The 22600-nt window shown below is 43.0% G+C and overlaps 1 protein-coding gene across 4 annotated transcripts in view; it reads right to left on the bottom strand.

Annotated features, from left to right (window-relative positions):
* The window catches only part of ERO1A (endoplasmic reticulum oxidoreductase 1 alpha), a 35239-nt gene that overhangs the window by 1762 nt on the left and 10877 nt on the right, over positions 1–22600 (bottom strand). For 3 of the 4 annotated variants that reach the window (XM_073350129.2, XM_073350131.2, XM_073350132.2), the window contains 13 exons: positions 21664–21783; positions 20328–20411; positions 17939–17977; positions 17416–17492; positions 17256–17329; positions 15395–15515; positions 9959–10005; positions 6474–6500; positions 6204–6296; positions 4251–4497; positions 1734–1803; positions 1286–1372; positions 325–458 (listed from right to left, as the gene is read on the bottom strand). In XM_073350129.2, the coding sequence (XP_073206230.2) occupies positions 325–458; positions 1286–1372; positions 1734–1803; positions 4251–4497; positions 6204–6296; positions 6474–6500; positions 9959–10005; positions 15395–15515; positions 17256–17329; positions 17416–17492; positions 17939–17977; positions 20328–20411; positions 21664–21783 (1220 nt within the window). The remainder of the gene's footprint in view (positions 1–324; positions 459–1285; positions 1373–1733; positions 1804–4250; positions 4498–6203; positions 6297–6473; positions 6501–9958; positions 10006–15394; positions 15516–17255; positions 17330–17415; positions 17493–17938; positions 17978–20327; positions 20412–21663; positions 21784–22600) is intronic. The other variant, XM_073350130.2, reaches the window with a different exon arrangement.

Genomic DNA, 22600 nt, shown 5'->3' with positions numbered 1-22600 from the left:
AGACCTAAAAATGGGTACCTTTGTTGGACAATGTGTTCCTAAAACAGATACATGCAATTTCTTACAGACTTCTGAATTCTTCATATGAGAGCCTTAAGCATTATCTTTAAATCATAGAAAATGAAACAGAACGTTATTGCTTACTCCTACTTTAAACTATATCAAAACAATCAACTGAAATTTAGAACTGTAATCATCAGGAAGTCTGCTCATCTTTTAAAGAGTTAATGCTGCAGTTACTAATCATAGTATACTTTATTGGTATGCACCACCTTACATTTTATTTAGATTGGAAAAAAGCAAAACACAGAATTTTAAACTAACCTTCCAAAGGCATTAAAGAAGGAGACTATTTCTTGTCTCGTTAGCTGGAATCCAGAAGAGGGACCACTTTCTGGCATGTTTTCTATCAGTTTTTGTGAAAAGAGGATCTTCAAAGCTGTACCCAAGCCCTGAGTCTGTGCAGTATAAATATAACAGTAGGAAGTGTGCCATTTGATTAGCAAATTAACTTCATTTCCCATCACTTTATTTGAACAGATTAATACAGTCATTTTTGAGTGGGTTCATTTATTAGGCATGTGTATTTCAGTAGTACCTAGGAGCCCCAGACATGCACCAGGACCCCTTGCACTAGGCCAGAGGTGGGCAAACTATGGGCTGGATTCGGCCCATCAGGGCTTTGGATCCGGTCTGTGGGATTGCCAGCCCTGTGGCACAGGGATTAAGGCAGGTTCCCTGCCTGCCCTGGCCCCATGTCACTCCCAGAAGTGGCTGGCACCACGTCCCTGTAGCCCCTGGGGGAGGGGGCAGAGGGCTCTGCCCGCTGCCCTCACCTCCAGGCACTGCGCCCATTGGCCAGGAATAGGGAACCACAGCCAATGGCAACTTTGGGGGAGGTACCTGCCGGCAAGGGAAGCATGCAGTCTCCTCTGGCCATCCCACCCTCCCCTAGGGGCTGCGGGAACATGGTGTCGGCCGCTTCTGGGACTGGCACGGGCCCAGGGCAGGCAGGGAGCCCGCCTTAGCCCCAGTGCATGCTGCTGCCACTCAAGGTAAGCAGTGCCAGGCTGGAGCCTCCTCCCGCACTCTGCACCCCTGCCCCCCCCCCCCACACACACACACACACACCGCACTCCATCCCGCACCCCAACCCCCTGCCCAAGCCCTACATTCATGGGCCTGCATGCAATTTCCCCACCCCAATGTGGCCCTCAGGCCAGAAAGAGTTTGCCCACCCCTGTGCTAGACTGTAAAAATGGAACAAATTGCTTATTGGACTTACTTGCAACTTTCCCCAAAGACGACATTTTAAACACCCAACGCAGTCCATAATTCTAGAAATATTCCTAAAATGGAGCCTAAATTCTTCCTTTAAAAAAAAAATAGGACTTTTAAATACAGAACATCGTTGTTACATGGTTAAGAGATTTAAAAATCACATGTTGATTAGTTAGTGCCTAAAGAAATGCTTTCAGGTATTGGGGGCTCTATCAGGCAGGCTGTACCCTACACTTACCAGACAGGTGTTGTGGTGCATCTGAGCTTTCTACATTATCAGACATGCTAAGAAAACTAGTGAATATGTTTACTCCAGTTGGATATTTCTGGTCTAGTAACTTAAGCATATCAATGTCTTACGATATCCTATTCAGTCTGATAACCCAGTTTGAGAAGTCCTTTATTTTGTCAGCAAGTAGTTTCAGGAAGGGGGACACAAGGTGAACAATTACCTTTAATTTAGCAGCTTCCTTTTTATTTCCAGCAAAAAATGAGTTTTCATCGAAGTGCAAAGGGAAAGACCTGAAGCAAGAAAAAAGAGTGAAATTTCCAAAAATCCTTAAGTGACAGGAGCTTACATCCTGTTTAAGTGATTTAGGCACTTTGGCTCCTAAGTCTCATTGAAAGTCAAAGGCAATTAAACAGCTAAGTCACTTAGTCTAATTTCCATTTTCAAAAGTCATTTGGGCTCTGAATCTCTACTTTACAGTATCATTTAAATCTATTGCATACACATAAAAATTCTCTAATTTTTATAATAAGAGTTATCCATGTCTCAGTCACGAACAATAGGCGACCAGGCATGGGAAACTGACGAACTACAGCATCTCCCTCTGAGGCAGAGGGCCAGATTCTAATCTTAGTTAACTGACATGCCCCATACATCCTATAATAGAGTCTCGCCCTATATCCAAGACCATCGCTTTTTAGATGTTTAAAGTTATTTTGGACTGCAGTGTAAAGCTAGTACTAGAGTTCCGCAGATCAGTCAGATAGAAAGTAAGTTTCAGAAGTGACAGCTAAACAAACAGTTATTAAACTCAAAAAGAACAGGAGGACTTGTGGCACCTTAGACTAACAAATTTATTCGAGCATAAGCTTTCGTGGGCTACAGCCCACTTCATTGGATGCATAGAATGGAACATATAGTAAGAGATAATATATATATAACACACACACACACGTTGGAAGTTACCACAGAAACTGTGAGAGGCTAATTAGTTAAGATGAGCTATTATCAGCAGGAGAAAAAAAACTTGTGTAGTGATAATCAAGACGGCCCATTTAGACACTTGACGACAAGGTGTGGGGATACTTAAGGAAACCGATTCAATAGGTGTAATGACCCAGCCACTCCCAGTCTCCACCCAAACCCAAGTCAATGGCATCAAGCCTGCACACCAATTCAAGCTCAGCAGTTTCTCGCCGGAGTCTGTGTTGGAAGCTCCTCTGCTGCAAAATTGCCACCCCCAAATCTTTTGCTGAGTGGCCAGAGAGGTTGACGTGCCCTCCCACTGGTCCTCAAAGGTTATGATTCCCAAGGTCAGACCTGTCCCCACTCTTCTGCGTAGAGACGGTCCGGTTTGGCCAATGTCCATGGCAGAGGGGCACTGCTGGCACATATCACACTGGTCGATTGTGCAGGTGAACAAGTCCCTGATGGCAAGGCCAATGCGACTAGGTCCCATGATGGTGCCATCTGAATAAATGTCGACAGAGTTGGCATCGGGCCCTGGCAAGGATAGGTTGGCAAAGATAGGTTCCTGGGCCAGTGATTTTTGTTGTGTGGTTGCTGGTAAGTATTTGCTTCAGGCTGGGGGGCTGTCTGCGAGCGAGGACCGGTCTGTCTCCCAAGATCTGTGAGAGTAAGGGACCATTTTTCAGGACAGGTTGTAAATCTTTGATGATGCGCTGGAGAGATTTTAGTTGGGGGCTGAAGGTGACAGCTAGTGGCGTTCTGTTATTTTCTTTGTTGGGCCTGTCCTGCAGTAGGTGACCTCTGGGTACTCCTCGGGCTCTGCCAATCTGTTTTTTCACTTCAGCAGGTGGGTATTGTAGTTGTAAGAATGCTTGAGAGAGATCCCGCAGGTGTCCATCTCTGTCCAAGGGACTGGAGCAAATGCAGCTGTATCTCAGAGCTTGGCTGTAGACAATGGATCATGTGGTGTGGTCTGGATGAAAGCTGGAGGCATGTAGGTAAGCATAGCGGTCAGTAGGTTTCCGGTATAGGGGGTGTTTATGTGGCCATCGCTTATTAGCACAGTAGTGTCCAGGAAATGGACCATTTGAGTGAATTGGTCCAGGCTGAGGTTGATAGTGGGATGGAAATTGTTGAAATCATGGTGGAATTCCTCAAGGGCTTCTTTTCCATGGGTCCAGATGATGAAGATGTTCATATTCCAACTTATTCATTGTGTGTGTGTTCCATTCTATGCATCTGATGAAGTGGGCTGTAGCCCATGAAAGCTTATGTTCTAATAAATTTGTTAGTCTCTAAGGTGCCACAAGTACTCCTGTTCTTTTTGCGGATACAGACTAACACAGCTGCTACTCTGAAACCTGCCATTATTAAACTCAGTTCTGCAAAAGCTTAAAGACAACCTAAACTATTAAACAGGGGGTTTAGTACCTGGTTTGACCGTTTGAATTCAGATACCGGGGCAAGTCACTTAGCCTCTCTTTGCCCCAGTTCTCCATTGTACAATAAGGATAACACACTGCCCTGTGCCATCGGGGTGTTAAGTTAAATACATTACAAGAATGTGAAGCGCTTTGAGATCTACTGATGAAAAGCTCTGTGAGAGCTAGGTATTATCACTACTCAGAGCACACTGGAATAATAATAATTAAAATAATTAGCTGACCCATACCATCCCACTACAGAAAAAAAATCTTATTTTCTAAAACATTTTAAGAAGGAGAATATAAGATTCATAGCTGCACACTATTCCCTTTCCAGCATTATTTACTTGGTTAGGTGAAGGATTTCCAGCAGTTGGTTTTTGGTTTCTGTGTCTCTGTTTTTATTCCCCGTGAATAACTGGAATCCTGGGCGCTCAAAGAATGGCAGAACTTTTGACATCGCCCGTAATTCAATTAGGTAGAGGAAATACAGGTTCTTGAGCCTCTTAGAACCTTCTCCTTGAGTAAGGACTTCATCAAATCTGTGCTGAAACTCAGTAATGTTGTGTCCCCACGTCGTCCCCAACCACGTATCTGAGAGAGAAGAAAAAAGGGGAAAGGGTGGCTTTGAAAATTGGGCAGTAAACTTCTTTCCCACTAAGCCATGCATGTGGTTAAAGTTAATTTTTAGAATTTAATGTTTACAAAACTCAGGCCTGGTCCACACACAAAGTTGCACTAGCTTTCTATACAGATTTAAAACCCTGTGTGGACATTCTTAAATCATCTTACTGGCTTATATTGGTAAATTTACAGGTACAACCTAAATCAAGTTAACCAGTTTTAAACTGATCTATGCAGGTCTAAACTGATGCAACCCCCTTGGTAATTAAATCTGTTTTAAAAACAAACTTTTAGTTAAGCTGGTGTAATTTGCATGAACATGAGGCCTTAGCACTATCCAATCCACTGATCTCTTAGTTCAGCATACATTGATTGATGCCCCAATTTCCTTTGTCTCTTCATTCCTACCCTCAAAAACCATTAACTCATTGCAAAATTCAGAGAGAGGCATCTTTGTTATGGGACGATTTCCTGTGCAGGAAGACAGACAGGGAAAACAGCTTCCCTGTTTTATTGCAACAAGAATTAATGCTGGACCCAGAGCTTCAGGCACCCCCGGATGAAATGAGTGATGTCCTTGCACTGAGAGGTGTTGTGGTGCCTTTTTAACTAGACGTGCAGCAAAATAAAAAGTGATTTGTCCAAATGAGGACTAGTGAAAATATTTTTAGTGTTCAAGCTCCAAAAAAAAAAAAAATTCTGTAAACGAGAGAAACTACATACAAACGTAAGAGATGTAACCACCATCCGGTGGCTAACTGACACGCAGTGTTGGATAAAGAGACACCTTTGGCGCAGGTTACAGATACTTAACCAGCGAGTCTGTTAAACAAGAACTGCTGTACTAAGAAGTCTTAAGGAATCCTGTAATATGTGCAGTTGTCTGTCTGTACAAGCAGTGTATTACAATTCTTGGCCAATTCTGAGGAATGAGAGGTCATTTAAATCATGCTACTGAGAAGTGTGGACCAAAATTTTCAAAGCTGGGTGTCTAAATTCAGGCATCTAGTCCATATTTAGGTACCTCAAGAGAAGCAGTGTACATGTTCTGGGAAAAGTTAAAGAATCTTGGAAAAGCTTAACTGAAGAGATCAGAATGCCTGCGAGAAATTACTGCTAAACTTACTGTAACGAGCAAAGCACAAAGTTACTCCAAAATGAGCTGTGAGGAGACTCTGGAGGAGCGTAAGGGGCAAAGGCCAGCCATTTTCAACCCAGAGTGCCTAACGTGAGCCACATTCCAGCAGTTCAGTACGAGGTGCGGAATGCCGGCAGCTCCATTCAGTAGCAATGAGATATGTGGATGCTCAGCACTTCTGAGCATGTGCCGGTTTTGATTCAGGTGCCCAAATTTGGATTCAGGAGCCTAAATTTATGGTTGGAATTTTTGGCTTTGGTTTCCAATTAATTTTTTAAAAATTTAAGACTTCTAAAGGCATTTGGATAATTGTATACCCAACCTCGTGCGTCTTATTTCCACACCCAGCTGTCATCTGTGTATAAGGGAAGTATGAGAAGAACGAAGTGAGAAGAGAAGGAGAGCGAAGCTGGACCCAAACCCTGCTGAAATGGGCTACCAGCTAGTATTTTACGAAGCAGTGGAAGTCAATTCCCATCTGAGCTGACTGCAGAAGCAGCCTGGCTCTTAGCGAAATAAGGCAGAAAGTCACACTCACCTTGCAAGAGGTACCTGGCGCTCAAATGGATGTTGATGCTTGCATGTAGGCCAGAAATCAGTTTGTAGAAAGCTCTCTTCTCTACGCAGAGGCCTGAAAGGAAAACGAGTCGAAATATAAAATAATAAAGCGGATGTTTGAATTTCCTTCCCTTGGTGTTATCAGAGATCTAATTTAATCATAGTTTGCTTTGGCAATTAATGCCCCGCTCCCCCACCACCACAGAAAGTCCACTTTGTATCACTCACAAAAAACAAAACAAACCATTACCTTCCAGCCAACTGTAAAAGGAATTCCCTGGAAATGAAGAAACAAACAGTCACGAGAGCTTTGACAAGGAAAATTTTGCACATTCACCAAAATAAATCACCTAAAACATGGTACAAATTTGTTCAATGCTGTTCTCAGAGCACACAAAACAATTAGGAAAAAGTTACAGGCTAAGAGAGAATCCATGTATCTCTGTTCCTATGAGGTCATTCTTGTCGTAACATCACAGTTGGTTTTGGTGTCACAGTAGGAATGTACATGGTAAGGTGATGATCTGCCAATCAGAACACCACAGCCAGACCTCTGAACCAATCAATGCAGAGCTGCAAAGACTGGGGTGAGATTACACAGGCAGAAAAGTTTGCCCACACCAATTTGATTGCAGGGTTGGGGCCTAGCTGCGTTTTGCAGGTTTTTCCAAGAGAGAACACACAAAACCCCGCTGAAAGAGCCTCCCAGCTGACTGGCACCAATGTCAGACTCGACATTTGCTAGCAGCTAAAGACAGAATACTGACACTGTAGCAAAGCAAAGCTTAGAGTCTTTTCCACCCATATCAGCAGGAGCTGGGAGCACTGCACTGCAGAATACACAACCCCAGGGGAAGTGGTGGGCAACAGCTTGCATCCCTTTTTGGGAGGGGAAGAGGGAACAAATGGTTTTTATTGTTGACAGAAGACACAACATTATAACAGAGAAATAAAAACAATACGAAGGTCAGTGTGATCTACAGCCATCTCATAAACCGGGACTTTGTATTTGCTCACTGCTGCGTGATGGAAGAAAATGCAGAGAAAGAACACAAGCAAAAAGAAACAAGCCACAGGGAACAAAGAACTGGGAACAGGCAGAGCATGTGCACAGGGCTCAGTCCTGCAAGGCACTAAATACTCCTACGATGTATACAGCGCCCTCAGCTTTGAAGGTAATAGGAGTTGAGGACATTTTGGCATCTCACAGGAGCAAGCCCTTGAAAGTGTGAGATAGGTGCCAGCTGCTATTGACTTTCAGTGATGCTGGGTGTTTAGGTTCCTGTGAAAAGCCCCAGTCTTATGGCATTGCTTTACATAAAAGCAGCTCCCTCTGCCACAAATGAACTAGCATTAACAGAGTTATAAAACACACCACCGCCACACCAAAACAAGCAAGCCCCGTCCAGGTCTTATGGGATGGGGTTTTGAAAAGCACCGGGGGGCTTGTCTACACAGTCAACAAACAAACAAACCAGACCCAAGGCAGCAAGTCTCTGAGCCTAGGTCAACTCCCTCGGGCTCAGGCTGCGGAGTGAAGAATAGCTATGCCTATGTTCAGGCTCTCGCTGGAGCCCAGGCTCTGAAATCCAGCAGGGGGGAAGACTCCCAGAGTCTGGGCTCCGGCCTGAGCAGCTAACCTGCTATTTTTAGCCCCACAGTGCAAGCCCTCAGCTGATCCAGGAACCTGTGCACCTAAAACCCTTTGGCTCTTTTGAAAACCCCACTCAAAGGCTGTTAGCCTCAAGTATGGGGCATGTTCTCTTCAGGAGTCGCAGAGATTCCTAGATTCCAAGGCCAGAAAGGACCATTGTAAACATCTAGTCTGATCTCCTGTATAACACAAGTCAGAGAACTTTCCCCCCCCCAAAAATTCCTACAGCAGATCTTTTAGAAAAACATCCAATCTTCATTTAAAAATGGTCAGTAGTGCAGAATCCACCAGGACTCTTAAATTAGTTGTTCCCATGGTTAATTATTCTCAGAGTTAAAAGTTTACACCTTATTTCCAGTCTGATTTTGTGTAGCTTCAACTTCCAGCCATTGGATTGTGTTATACCTTTCTCTGCTAGGTTGAAGAGCCCGTTATTATAGATTTGTTCCGTATGTAGGAACTTAGAGTGGTCCAGTCACCCCTTAACTTTCTCTTTGTTACGCTAAGCGGATTGTAGCTGTAAAGCTAAATAGATCCATGCAAGAGAAACTGAACAAAGGAAGATTTCAAAACTATTCCCATTTTTGCTTGCCTTGCTGACTATGCTAACTCTTCAGATTGTGGAAGAGGCAGAGGCAAAAAGTTCTGTATCCATTTTTTTTTCCTGACCACAACAGAAATCAACACAAGTCACTCACCATCATCATCTCCTAGGGGGAGGGGGAAAAACAACAACAAAAATTACATCACTAGAATTAATTCCAAAGTGTAAAGACTATCCAGATATTGTTGTTAAATCGGCTCAGACAAGAGAATAAGTAGTGTTACCAGTGTTTAAAAGCATTGTATACGTGCACGTTAGATTATCTCAAGCTGGTGCAGTAAAGGTACGAGATAAGCAGAGTGCTTTGAGAGACTGACTAGCACGGAAGTAACTGCTACAAGGTATTAAGATCACTCCCAAGGGCTTTGGGGGAAGAAAAATGATCACAGGATTAGTAAACACAGGACTGGAAGGTAGGTGACCTGCTTTCCTCTTTCCACCTCTTCCCACGTGACTTGGGTAAGTTATTTAGGGACCTATCCAAAGCTCATTCACGGCTAAGGGAAGACTCACATTGACCTCAATGGGTCAATCTTTGTGTACCTCATCTGCAAAATGGGGATTTCTCCACTTACCTTCTCATGTGGACAAGACAAAGCTGAAGTTACACACACAGTACAATGAGATCATCAGAAGGCGGCACTCTTATTTTATTTTCCTTTGTCTATTTTGTCCAGCTACATTGCTCTTTGAGCATACTCTCATTTTCTTCATGTGTTAAAGAATGAACTGCAGGAGCTTTTGCGGACAGAATTCAGATTCTTTTAAATCAAGTGAAAACCCAGTCCCCAGACTTCTCTTTTGCTAACGCCCATGGTTAAAATTAGGTGTCAACACAGATGCCTGGACTGCTGCAATTGGACAAATGTTTTTTCCGGCTTTCATACATAAGAGCTAGCATGAACAATAGGGTTAGATTTCAAATGAAGAGGAGAGAGGCAGTGTGGTCGAGTGAATAGGGTATTAGACTGGGTGTCAGGAGACCCCGGTTCTATTCCCAACTCTGCAACTGAGTAGCTGCGTGTCCTGGGTCACTTCACCTCTCTGACTCTGTTCTCCTTGCCACCCTTTGTTCATCTTGACTATTTAGATCATAACCCCTAGGGCAGGGTCCATCTCTTACTAGATGTTTGTAAAGAGGCTAATACAATGGAGGCCTTATTTCATAGGGACATTCTTAAATGCCCTTAGCATCTTCAAGTATAAAAAGTGAGTGCCCATATACCAATCCTGTTCCCAGTCAACGTCAAAGCTCACGTTGATTTCAATGGTGCTGACTCAGACTGTTTTTCCTGGGCTGTTACACAACAAAACATCATCCCTCTGCAATGTCCTTTATGGTACACACACAGTTCTAGGCTTGATCTAAATCATTTTTCTTTTTAATTCAGAGAGCCAGCATAAATAGCTTTTATCATTAAGGCCACTAAAACTCATGGGCTGCCAAATAGCTTAGTGGGATGAATAAATGACTCACCTCTGCCAGAAGCCAAGGGATTTAAAGGTCTTTCTATGGTCCGAGGCCTAAGAGACAAAATAATTTAAATATGTAATATCACTATGTATGGAACAGTCACTTGGCTCTGCAAAAACATTTTACAAGTTCATGAAAGTCAAACAACCCAGACTGGCGTAGAACTGTTTCCTCTGCCCATGCAGATTTCAAGGTGGTGGCAACACAAAAAAGAAGAGGAATTGTGCCCCATGTGGATTTTCTTTATGCATTACCAAAAAAAATTTTTTGTTACACTCTGATGTGCCCCACAACAGCAATCCCAGAACACAAGGAAATCGAAGCAAGACACACAGGCCGGTTGTCAATCAGCACATATAATAACCATGAACCGGTTAAGTCAGCAACAGTCTGAACAAAACAAAGAAACAGTCCAAAGAACAAGGTATGTAGCAGCAGGCTTTGAGTAACCCTGCACACACCCAACGCTACTCACATCCAGGATCAGGAACCAGAACACTGAATTCAGGAAGCAATAAGCAGGAAGGCAAAATGCCCCCCCCCCACACATACAGTTTCCTTCTCTTCTCCCCAGAAGGTCAGCAGTACCTTGCCAAAAGCACCAGGTGATCCTGTAGGTTATACCTTGGATTCAGCTCAACTTCCCCAACTGGCCACGTGACATCGGCACACACAGAAAGGAGTGTCCTCCTCCCTCTCCGTTCCCCTGTCAGTAGGCAGGATCTCTCTCGCTGGTTAACGAGACATTCTCCATGTGATAAACGCACTCGCCACAGTCTGTACCCTGCAACCCGCAAGATCACGTCACGAGTATCAAAAACGCTTCCAGACCCTTGCCTAACATACACCACGTGTCCAGGATAGAATGCATAGATTCATGCATGGATACACTTTCTGAAACTCGCATATTTCCTAGTCACATCGGCTTTGAGGATGGCAAAGAGGTGGGATCAACCTTTTCTGTCAGCATAGACAAGTTGGTCCTCATAGGTCAGCTGAAGAGATGATAGAAAGGGGTTTCTACAGTCCATGCATGAGGTGTACTCCAAATATCCTATAAACCATGACTCAAAAGTATGTGAGCTACACGGTTCTTCAGAGTCCGATGCAGTCTCTCCACTATCCCATTTCCTTGGGGAGGGTAGACAGCAAATTTATAATGTACTGTACCAAACCTCGCCAGAAAGCCTTCACAAACTCTCCAGACAAAGTGTCCCATGATCGGAAACAAGGCTCCCTGGTAGGCCAAACATTGCAAATTAACTGCTTAGGCAAGAAATGAGCTCCTTGAGATGCCTTCTGAATTTATGAATGCAAAGGGGTAATGTCAGTAATATTCCATAACCATCAACACCGTGTAGCCACACAGTGCAACTGAGGGGCCAAGAATATCCACTGCAATTCTCTGCCGTGGTCTGTCTATGACTATTGGTTTCAAAGGGGCTGGAAGAGCAGTTATTCTATGCATTGTGCATGCTGAGCCTGCCTTCATCTGATGCTCTATGTCCCAGTGCAGCCCTGACCACCCTGCATCAATATGCATTTGTTCCTTCATTTGTTTTAACTCCCAAATGTCCTTCATAGGCCACATCTAGGATTGTTTGTCACAACGCTGCTAGAACAATCACCCGGGCTTCTCTGCATAAGATACGTTGAGCAGCACATGTCTTCACCATGAGCTCAGAACAAATTTTGTAGAATGTAGACCAAGTTCTCTTAAGGATTGGGTCCATCCAATCCGCCTGTACAGCATGTACCATCTTGCACAGTTTAGCATCAGTTTGCCCTAAGTCAACGGGTAGATCTTCCAATAAAAAGCATCTGGTGTACTTTGCTGTTTCTGCACACAAGGGCACCATCACAGCAGAATTTCTCAGAAGAGCATCAGCAAGCAAATGACGATTTCCTTTGGTAATGCACCAAATTCAAGCCATACTACTGCAACTGAAGAAACCACTGAGTGTGAAGCTGCAGCAGGTCAATGGCTTTATGACAGAGGCCCAAAGAGGCAAACGATCAGTTTCTAATGTAAACTGTCTCCCCACTAAGTAGACTTTGAAGTGTACAATAGCAAAAACCATGCCAAGAATTCTCGCTCCCATCTAGGAATATTTTGTTTCCATTGGGATGAGGATATGGGAGGCAAATATAACCAGCCATCCCTCCTGGAGCAGAACAAGGCCCAGTCCCCAATTGCATGCATCCAACTGAATCACTACCGACTTCTTTGGATCAAAGTATGCATATGATTGGATATGACAGAGGGCTTGACTCAAGATTTCAAAAGCCTGTTTTACCTCTTCAGTCCAAACGAACCGGACCTGGGTTAAACCCCACAGTGACTTGGCAAAGGTACTAAAAATGGGACAGAACATGACCACCTATGTTTCAAGGTAGGCCAAGGATCGAACTTAAACTACTACTATCTGTGGGTAATGGTAGCAAAGCAACAGCTTGTAGCCATTCAGGTGCCAGTTTCACACCATCGGCCAACAGCGAATGCCCTAGAAAATCTACACCATCTTTTGCAAAACTGCACTTGGCCGCATTCAACTTTATGCCAACTTGTTGGAGTTGCTCCAGCCCTGGTCCAGAACAGCATTACGCTCAGGAGGACTCTTAGCAACGATGAAAATGCCATCCAAATATCAACATGCAATCTAGATATTAGCAAGGAGGTGAGGCACCAGTCTCTGAAATACCTCAGGAGCAGAGACTCACCCAAAAGGGAGTTGTTGATAGCTGTACCTCCCCAAATGACATGCTGAAAGTCAGTAACAACTGCAAACTTTCAGCCACAGGTATTTGCTAATAACCAGATAAGTTATCCAACACAGAGAAAATCCAGGATTTACTCAGGTCACCTCTTTGAAGGTTGGCAATTGAAACTGCTCACGTTTCACATACTTATTAAGTGCCCTAAAATCTGTGCACAGTCAAATGTCACCATTCTTTTTGTATATGATCACCTTGGGGGGGGCTCCATTTCCATAGGCCCTTCCACCTCCCGCATGATACCATTATCTTCCATGCGCTGCCATTCTGCTTGGATCTTGTCCACAAATGCAGAGGTACATGACATGCAGGTGATGCAAAGGGCTTGGCATTTGAATCCAGCTGCAGAGAGTACGCATATCCCATTGAGAGAACATCACCCCCATTAAATAAATCATGGTGTCTCTGAATGGTACATTGGGTATCCACTTCTATTCTAGCCAACATAACACCACCAAGGTGTCCTGTGCGAATTCATGCAGAATACCAAGCTGTAAGTACAGATCACAGGACAACAATGGAACGGCATTCGCAGCAGTGCTTTTATCAGTGTAAAACTTCGCAGGACAGGCTATGCGTGTGTAGAACACACAGCACCACCCACTGTCTGCAAAGCATACAAATTCCAAGCTTTTATCACCACTGTAGTCCAACAAATGGCCAGATTAGAAACTAATCCAGAGGGGAGAAAACTTTACCATCTTCACCATGCACTTCAGCAGTGAACCATTAATGTCTGCAATAAGGGATACCCGCTCCAGCACCTTGCCACAGGAGAAGACCGTATCAAAGAAAACTTCAAGATCCCCTAGTAAAGGCGGTCTCCTGCAGCTCCACACGTACAGTATGTACCACAGGCCTCCCGACATTGTGAACCAGTGTACCATGGCGCACTAACTGAAAGTGTCCCTCCTTCCCACAAGCCCAGCACTTAGCAGTTCTAGCCAGGCAAGCAGGGAAACTGGCCAAGTGACCTGCAATACCACAGCAGAAACAGTGAGGAGCTGGAAACTTTCATGGCTGAGACCCGGGTGTGGGAGTAGGTAGCGCTGTACGACTCTGAGCGACGGAAGTAGAAGGGACAGCTGACAGTTTAAGTGTAGACTCAAGGGTAGCAGCAGTCGTAGACACAGAACCTTTTCAGCCTGAGCCCTCTCAAATGTTTCACTCTTAGCAACTGTGGCATCAAAAGCTAAGAGTTCTAGCATCTTTGGCCAAAAACCATTCACCCAGGAGATCATTGGCTACACCAATCATAACATCCCCAAATTCACAATCCCGGGCCACCTGCTGCAAACAACATACACACTCACGTATGGTTTTGTTGGGCTGCTGGCAAAAAGCTTGAAAAAACATTTTCCTCTTTAGCAGAATGGAATCCCCAGTCCCAAAATACTCACTGAGGTGCTGCACAGCCACGTCAGAGAAGGACTTGGGCTCCAGGAGTGCATCATATATATCAATGCCATCACGGCACTAAGCAGTCCTGCAGCACGGGTAATCTAGCCACATCGGAGTATTGCAGGGTCTGCACGTAGTTCCGAAACTTCCAAACAGAGTATCACCAGTTAACAGGTGAAGAATGTGTAGGCAGCATGGGCTGAAGAATAGAAGCACTTGTGGCCATAATGTTATACTCCTATATACCACAGAACAGCAATCCCAAACCACAGGGAAATCGAAGCAAGACGCACAGGTAGGTGGCCAATCAGGACATGTAATAACCATGGACCAGTTAAGTGAGCAACATTCTGAACAAGACAGAACAGTCCAAACGGAAGGTATGTAGCAGCAAGCCCTGAGTAACTTCACATATCCAATGCTATGTGTGTGCGTACGCACACACTCACACTAAAACTGGAACACTGAGTTCAGAATACAGGAAGCTAACAGGAACAGCATGCAATAAGCAGGACGGCAACACAAACACGCAGACATAAACACACCTTTGAAAACCAGGAATGTTTGCTGGAGGACTCAGACATGCCTACAGGGCTCTCTCAGCCTTTCACTAGAAGGGAGGGGTGACGAATCTTCAATAAAGTCATTACCTCCCCACTGTACAAGTCCAACAAACACAGATTTAATTACTCTGGGGATGAGTCACCGCTGTAGTTAATGGTGATGCAACGCCACTGAAAAGATTGCCCCAAATCTTCTCAGGGTTTCAATGATCCCCGGATATTCCCCACTCTGTAGCAATCCACCTCCCAGCAGATGCAGCTTGGGCAAGGCTCCTTTAAGACCCATCAGTACCACCCAGTGAGTCAACCAGGATTAGTGGAGAGCAATCTGAAGGAATCCTGTTCTTCTGCAGTTGAAGATCCTGTCTGTGCAGAGTTCTTAGCCAGCCTGGGACCAAGGGGTGATGCTCAGATCCTACCATATGGCATTGTAGCAGCTGCCATGCCTTTAATCAGCAACAATATTTATTGGTGTGACCAGGAAAAAGATAGCTAAAAATATTATACACAAATCCTGAAGACAAGAATGTCAGTAAAAGCCCTGTCTATGGACATTTTCCAACAACCTTCACAGAAACCCCCCCTACTTAAACAATTGTCTTAGAATTTGTGGGGGAAGTTTTCATCTGATCAGATGTATTTGTGCGCAATGAGTAGTAACCAAAGCTCACAGGGAGAGAGAGACTGTCAAACCACATACTTGAAACAGTTCTCCTCATAAATGCTGTTCCAGATCTTCCAAGCCTCTGGTCCTTTGTAACCCGTGTAGCGTTCCGGATTCAGAAGTAAATCCACATACTCTGCATCAGGAGACTGTACATCTGTGAAAGGAAGGCCTTAGTTGAGGATAAAAGGAAATGAAGAAAAACTACATACTCAGGGCCAGATTCTGCCACCTTGACTCACACTGAGTAATACCATCTTCTTTGAATAGCCCCTATGGTAAGCAGAGAGCAAGTGTGAAAAATCAGGACACTTTTTTGGGGGGGAAGGTGGGGTAAAGTTGCATATATAAGACAAAGCCCCGAATATCAAGATGTCTAGTCACCCTAGTAACCCCACCGAAAGCAGTGGGAATATATTGAAAGAGGAGTATTAAATGAGTAAGGGTTTCAGAATCTGGCCCTTAACAACCAGTGTATAGGCTATATCTACACACAAGAGAAGCTGTGACTGTAAAATAGCTAGGTACACCCAGGGTAGCTTTCATCTAGCTAGCATAGGTAACAATAGCGGCATAGATGAGGCAAGCATGGTCTTCAGCGCATGCGAGCCGCCAGAGCATGAACCCAGAACCAGGGCACAAGCCCGCTGGGGAACGTTAACCTACGCTGCTGCATCTGCACTGCTATTGTGACACGGCCTAGCACAGGTGCGTCTACCTGTGTTACAATCACACCTTCATTTGCAGCATAGACACACCCTTACCTGTCTTCTAGTTTCAGGTTTGAGCCACAATGAATCCACTGAAAACCCTGAAAAATGAAAGTTAAAACCTGTATGCCTGCTCAGAAATGTGAAACATTTTTTTGTTCCAAAGATAGATAGTTGCCACTTTAATGAAACTGCCAAGATCAGCTGACGTATTTTTTCAGAAAGGAGCCTGCATTACACAGCGCGTGTACTTGCATACACCCTGTTACAGGGGGACAGTTTTCCAGCACTCAGTATTGCCAGCTGGAATGCCAGTCAGAGTATTTCACTTTGGTCTGGTCTACACTTAAAAGTTAGGCTGACATAGCATGGGACTCAGAGGGGTGAAAAATCTGCACCCTTGAGAACCGTAGCTAAGAAAATCTAACCCCCAGTGTAGACAGTATAGAACAGTGGTTCTCAAACTAGGGTCGCTGCTTGTTCTGAGAAAGCCTCTGGCGGGCCAGGCTGGTTTGTTTACTTGCCGTGTCCGCAGGTTCAGCCGATTGCGGCTCCCACTGGCTGTGGTTCGCCGCTCCAGGCCAATGGAGGCTGCAGGAAGGGCAGCCAGCACATCCCTCGGCCCGCGCCGCTTCCTGCAGCCCCCATAGGCCTGGAGCAGCGAACCGCGGCCAGTGGGAGCCGCGATCGGCCGAACCTGTGGACGCGGCTGGTAAACAAACCGGCCCGGCCCGCCAGGGGCTTTCCCTGAACGAGCAGCGGCCCTAGTCTGAGAACCACTGGTGTAGAATGCTTCTATCACTCTAGCTACTGTCACCTATGGAGGTTGAGTTCCTGCAGTAACAGAAAAAACCCCTTCCGTGGGCATGGGAAACATCTATACAACTGCACTATAGCCACGGTACCATTTCTATGCCGTTGAAACACCCACAGTGTAAACGTGGCCTTTGTCTGAACTATTGCATAGTTAAGGAATATGGACAATCACATTTACCACTCCAGCAAATTTTATAAGGGGTCGTTCTTGCATCTCTTCAAAAAAGTACAAATAAAGATTAAACACACAGAATTCAGACTTACTAGTATATTATTTCACAGCTTACATTTTTACAAAGTTTTCAGACTGCGCAATCAGCCTTTGTTTAAATATTGTCTCAAAATCATTCACACTAGACAAAGCCTCATACCATCAGCTTCGCAAAAGTTGTCTGAAGAATCTTCATGCTGGGTCCACTGAAGCATGGCTCGCTGGGTTTCCTCGCTACAGAGAATAAAGAGAGACAGTTTGAGAGTCAGTATTAATTTTTCTTTATGACAAATGTAATGATTTATTGAATGAAATTATACCTCAAAGATTCATTAACGGCTCCAAGTCTCTTAGCCTCCTCACATTCTCCAGCATGTTTACTGGCTTCTTCTGAATACTAGAAGGCAAAGAGGAAATAGCTGATTTACTGCATGTAAAATCCTTCCCCAAATCCATTAAAGTATTTGGTCTGATTTTCAAAGGTGCTGAGCACCTAAAGCTCACAATTATCTGTCAATATTTCATCTTAACATGTATTTCTACAAAAGGAGCAGGGTATTTGAAGATGTTTAGAGGCCCATGCGATTGTGGTGATCATTTTGGATTTCACCTCAGAAGTCCCCACTGGCAACTTCTGAAACTCCAAGAGCTTAGTTGTTTTGAATGGGAAGTAGCTTTATGAGCATTATGACATTAAAAAGAGGCAATATTCTAAACAGCAATTGTCAGGAGGAACAGAGGTTATTTGTGGTATACTTGATGTTAATCTGATTAGAGAGGTTTTTAACTGCTGTAGTGAAATATAACCGTCACAAGTCAAACCATTCATACAGACACACATACCTTAAAGCTTGCAGATTCAGTCCCACCAGGGACTTCATTCTGAAATGCAAGATGGAAAACAGACACATTTTATCCATCATGCTGATGTGGTCGTCTAAGCTAATTTTAGGAAACATTAGGAAATTGACCAAAAAGCTTTCAATAAAATTAGTTAGAAGGGCAATGTGGTCTTGGATTAAAGCACTGGACTGGGATACAGGAGATCTGGGTTCAATTCCTGACCCCTCCCTAGACTTCCTGTGTGATTCATAGATTCCACAGCCAGAAAGGACCATTGTGATCATCTAGTCTGACCTCCTGTCGACTAGGCCATAGAACTTCCCCTAAATAATTCCTAGGGCAGAGCTCTTAGAAAAACATCCCACCTTGATTGAAAAATTGTCAGGGACAGAGGATCCACCATGACCCTTGGTCAATTGTTCCAAAGGTTAATTACTCTCAAGGTTAAAAATGTACATCTGATTTCCAGTCTCAATTTATCTAGCTTCAACTTCCAGCCTTTGGGTTGTGTTATATGTTTCTTCACTACATTGAAGTACTCATTATTAAATATTTGTTCCCCATGTAGGTAGGTATAGACTATAATGAAGTCACCTCTTAACTTTCTCTTTGTTAAGCTAAACATATTGAGCTCTTTGAGTCTATCACTGTAAGTCATGTTTTCGATTCCTTTAATCATTCTCGTGGCTCTTCTCTAGACCCTCTCCAATTTGTCAACATCCTTTTTAATCTTAGGCATTTCCTGTAAGGCCTTATTCTCATTTACATTTAGGCTCCTCTATACTGCCATAGTGGTGTAAGGGGGCTTAGCGTACATCAGAATCAGGCCCCAAGTCTCTGTACCTCAGTTTCCCTATTCCCCCAAAAGGGTACAAGAATGCTTGCTTTCTTATCCCATGGGGTGCTGGGAGGCTAATTCGTTAACATTTGTGAGCCACTCATATTATGGAGGGGAGTGCCACAGAAAAGCCAATAAGTAATTCATATTCATGTTGACTTTTTGGGAGGAGTGGGAAGAAGGAAGATGAAATTAGCCAAATGTAACAGAATACACAGTACGTCTGAGTGAGTGGTAATTCTTCCTGAACTAGACTGTTTTAAAGGGTTACATCAGCTGGTATATTTCCTGTTAATCAGGCCTCCCTACCTCTATATTTGAGGTGTTACAACATGGCTATCCAGGGAAGAAAAGCCAATTCTTTTCCTAGGCAAGATTACTGAAATGTGCACCATGCTTTTTAAGAAAATTAACTATAGTGACACAGAAAATATAATCTAAATAGGATCAGCTCATACCAGGCAGCCTTCTACCTTTAGAGTACTATATTCTTTTGACTGCTTTCATCAGCACAACACACAGAAATGGACCATTAACATAAAAAATGCTATGGTATTTAAAAAAACAGGTTTAAAACTGGAAACATTCTCTGAGTCCTCTGCTGTGATCATGTGGTTTATGATCGTGTCTGTCAATCTAACAACCAAATCAACACCCTCACTTCCTCTCTATCCCTTCTCTTCTGACAGACTCCTTGAAGTTGCCTCCAGCCTCAAGCTGAGATGACATTTTTCCTTAGCTCTTTTCCAGTACTCTGTCCAAATGTCAGATGTAAGGACAAGAGCCTTTGCTTTTGTACTTGGGAAGCAGGGAAGTCAGAGAAAAAATTGTTTCATATACAAGAAACTGCTTGTGAATCTGCAAATGAGTAAGTCAGTTCACTATGGAGAGATCTGAGGTTACACTCTAAGTGTCCAATCTTGGTAATTTTAAAATGTGATTTATATATAAAATTTTGCACACACACACATTATATTTATAGTGATTTTAGGTGTTTCTTGTAACACTAGTAAATGAACAATTTTCAGACATAATGTCCCTTTTAAAATGGGAAAAATTAAGACTCATGGTAAATACAGGATTGTATGACTGCAAAGCTTTTTTGTACTGTCAGCAAATGATTCTCTAATCAAATCTGGTGTAATCCAAACTATTTTTTCAAACAATACCTTAAATATTTAATAGTTTAGCCCCTTTAGTAGTTTCCTCCCATTTTTTTCTACATAAGCCTGATCAGAGAGCTACAACTGTGTTAGCTACAGTAAGCAAAAGCGTGGATTGCTGTCCTCTGCTCGTCCTCTATAAAGATTGGCTAGAGAAGAAACAAGTTACTGTAGCCCAGATTTGTAAAGGTATTTAGGTATTGCACAGCCTTGCAACACTTAACCTATTTAAGAGCTAAGTCTCATTTTCATTGACTATCAACAGGATTTTGGCTCCTAAATGCCTGAATCCCTTTTGAAAATGAGACTTCGGTGTTATGGTGCTGGGCACAGCAACAATGCTGAAATACCTTTACAAATCTGGACCTGAATAGATTTGTGTACTTACAGGTGCACAAGGCTTTACTGCACAGTCTCTTATCCCACAGTGACTGCTGTCATTCCAAAAAGGGCAAGGTTTCTTTAGGTTTACCTGTAAAGAATTATACATAAAAATTAATTACATATTATACAAATCCACATAACCAAGCCAATTACATGAACCACAGCCTAATGTAATAACACTTGTTACCTAATCCATAACTTTTGTAATAATTCTCATTTAGGGTGTAACTCAGCACACAGCAATCCACCCTTTTATAAGGGCTTAAGTGACGCAGGGCTCATGCTCTGGCTTTCTACACAGGAGTGAACTTCACCATTGGTGAAAAGACTCGGGATAAACTTTTGTATTTCTCTCTCACAGGAAAAATGTTTTCAGTTGCGGTGACCTTACATATGACATTAAATGTGGTGACATTAATTAAAGATTTCAGACGTTTGGTAGGGCATTCCTTAGGTGCTCCTGGGCCTAGAGCAGATTCTCAATTGCCCCCTTATCTGCCTCAAAATATCAACATCCAAGTAGTGCTCTTCTAAACAACCCTAACATGTAATGATTTTTTTTTTTAAACAGCAATAGACAAAACTACAGCCAAATACTCAAACACGGCCTCATGTTTGACTCCCCAGATAGAAAGCTTTTTTAAAGCACAAATAGCCAAATTCTAAACTCACTTATATCCAGTGCTTAATTTGTAATGAAAGAGGTGCCAGGGTTCAAGGAATTTTTTTACATTCGTAACTCATGTAGCAAGCCCAGAGGTGCTGGGGCTATGAGCTGCCAAGCCTAGAAGTGCCAGGGCTTTGCCCTGGCACAAATTAAGCACTGCTTATATTCATGCAACTCCAGAGACATTATTATGGGTGTAACTGCGGGCAGAATTTGGCCGGTAAAGGACCAGTTTAATAAAAACTGCATAGAAGTTATAATGACCAATTCGCTCAGTCTTGTTAAATGCCTCTTCATGCGTACAAAATGCAGTACAGGAAACAAAACACTGTTCTCACTGCACAGTTTTTGCCCCAGTAAATGTTTTCCATACTTCACCTGGCATAAAAACCACTTCCTTGCTCTACCACTAAAGCCTTTAAAGGGGGAAAAAAATGCTTCAGAAGCAATTCTTAAAAAAACTTTATATAATTTATCTGAAGAATATGTTGCCTCAAATTAAGATTCTCCGGATAGTATGAAAGCCTGAATTGTTATGATCATGCTCCTAAAACAAGAATACATGAATTAAAAGATAATTGGTAACTTATATGGAGACTTAACAAAAACCACACTACTTATCTAGTCCCGACGTATTTTTGGCAATGAATATAATTTTTGAAGATGAAAATACCTTGTAATGTCTAAAGTAGTCACTTTCCAGAAGCTTATTTAATCTAGGGAAAAGTTTGTTGTTGTTAAATGTATCTATGGTTTCCACATCACAGGTGCAGTCATCTAAGTAACCAGTGACCTGTTGAATAAAAAATAAAATATGACAGTTAATATGAACAAAATATAGGATCTATTTTTAAGTACAGTGCACAGTGAGTATTTAATACAAAATGTCTTCCCAGACTTTTCCTAAGAGGCTACCAGATAAGGAGGTTAATTAGAATTAACAAGCATTCAATCCTGCTGTACTGGCTTGCCGGGGGCGAGGGGGTCGGGTTTTTTTTTTTCCCTTTTAAGATACAGTTTTGAGAACTGTCTTGTGCCTTTTGCAATATATCTTGGTGTCTGTAAATCTCTGTGGAGGAATGCCCTTTCTCCAAAACTTATTCATAGTTGGCATATTGCTGAAGAACTGATATTTCATGAATACTTCACTCTTTTTAAAAAATATTAGATTCTGACTGAAACATTTGACTAAGTTGTAGCATTACACGTAAACACTCTTGTCCTGTCTACAAAGCACACATAAATACACTCCTTTGGCCACATAATTGTATAGGTACAATTTTAGGGCCTGATCCAGCTGAATGCCCTGAACTTTAACAGAACTATACCAATGGCAATTGCCTACCTAGGTTCTTATAGGACAACAATCCCTGTAGCATCTCAGGGTCGTAAGAAGTGCCAGTCCCCTGCATCACGACCAATTAAGCAATAACAATACCACCATCAGAACTCACAACGGCCAAAATAAAGTCCTATTAAACCACTTTATTAAACTGTTTTTAGGCAATTGTGTTGATGCCATTTAGTTGATTTAATCAGAACTGGACAAAATATGATGGAATCTCTTCAGGCATCAGTTACAGAGATCCAAGAAAGCATTCACGTTAAAT

The sequence above is a fragment of the Lepidochelys kempii genome, chromosome 6 (genome assembly GCF_965140285.1).
Source record: "Lepidochelys kempii isolate rLepKem1 chromosome 6, rLepKem1.hap1, whole genome shotgun sequence".
Taxonomy (NCBI): domain Eukaryota; kingdom Metazoa; phylum Chordata; order Testudines; family Cheloniidae; genus Lepidochelys; species Lepidochelys kempii.
This window is presented reverse-complemented; position numbering and strand designations above follow the sequence as displayed.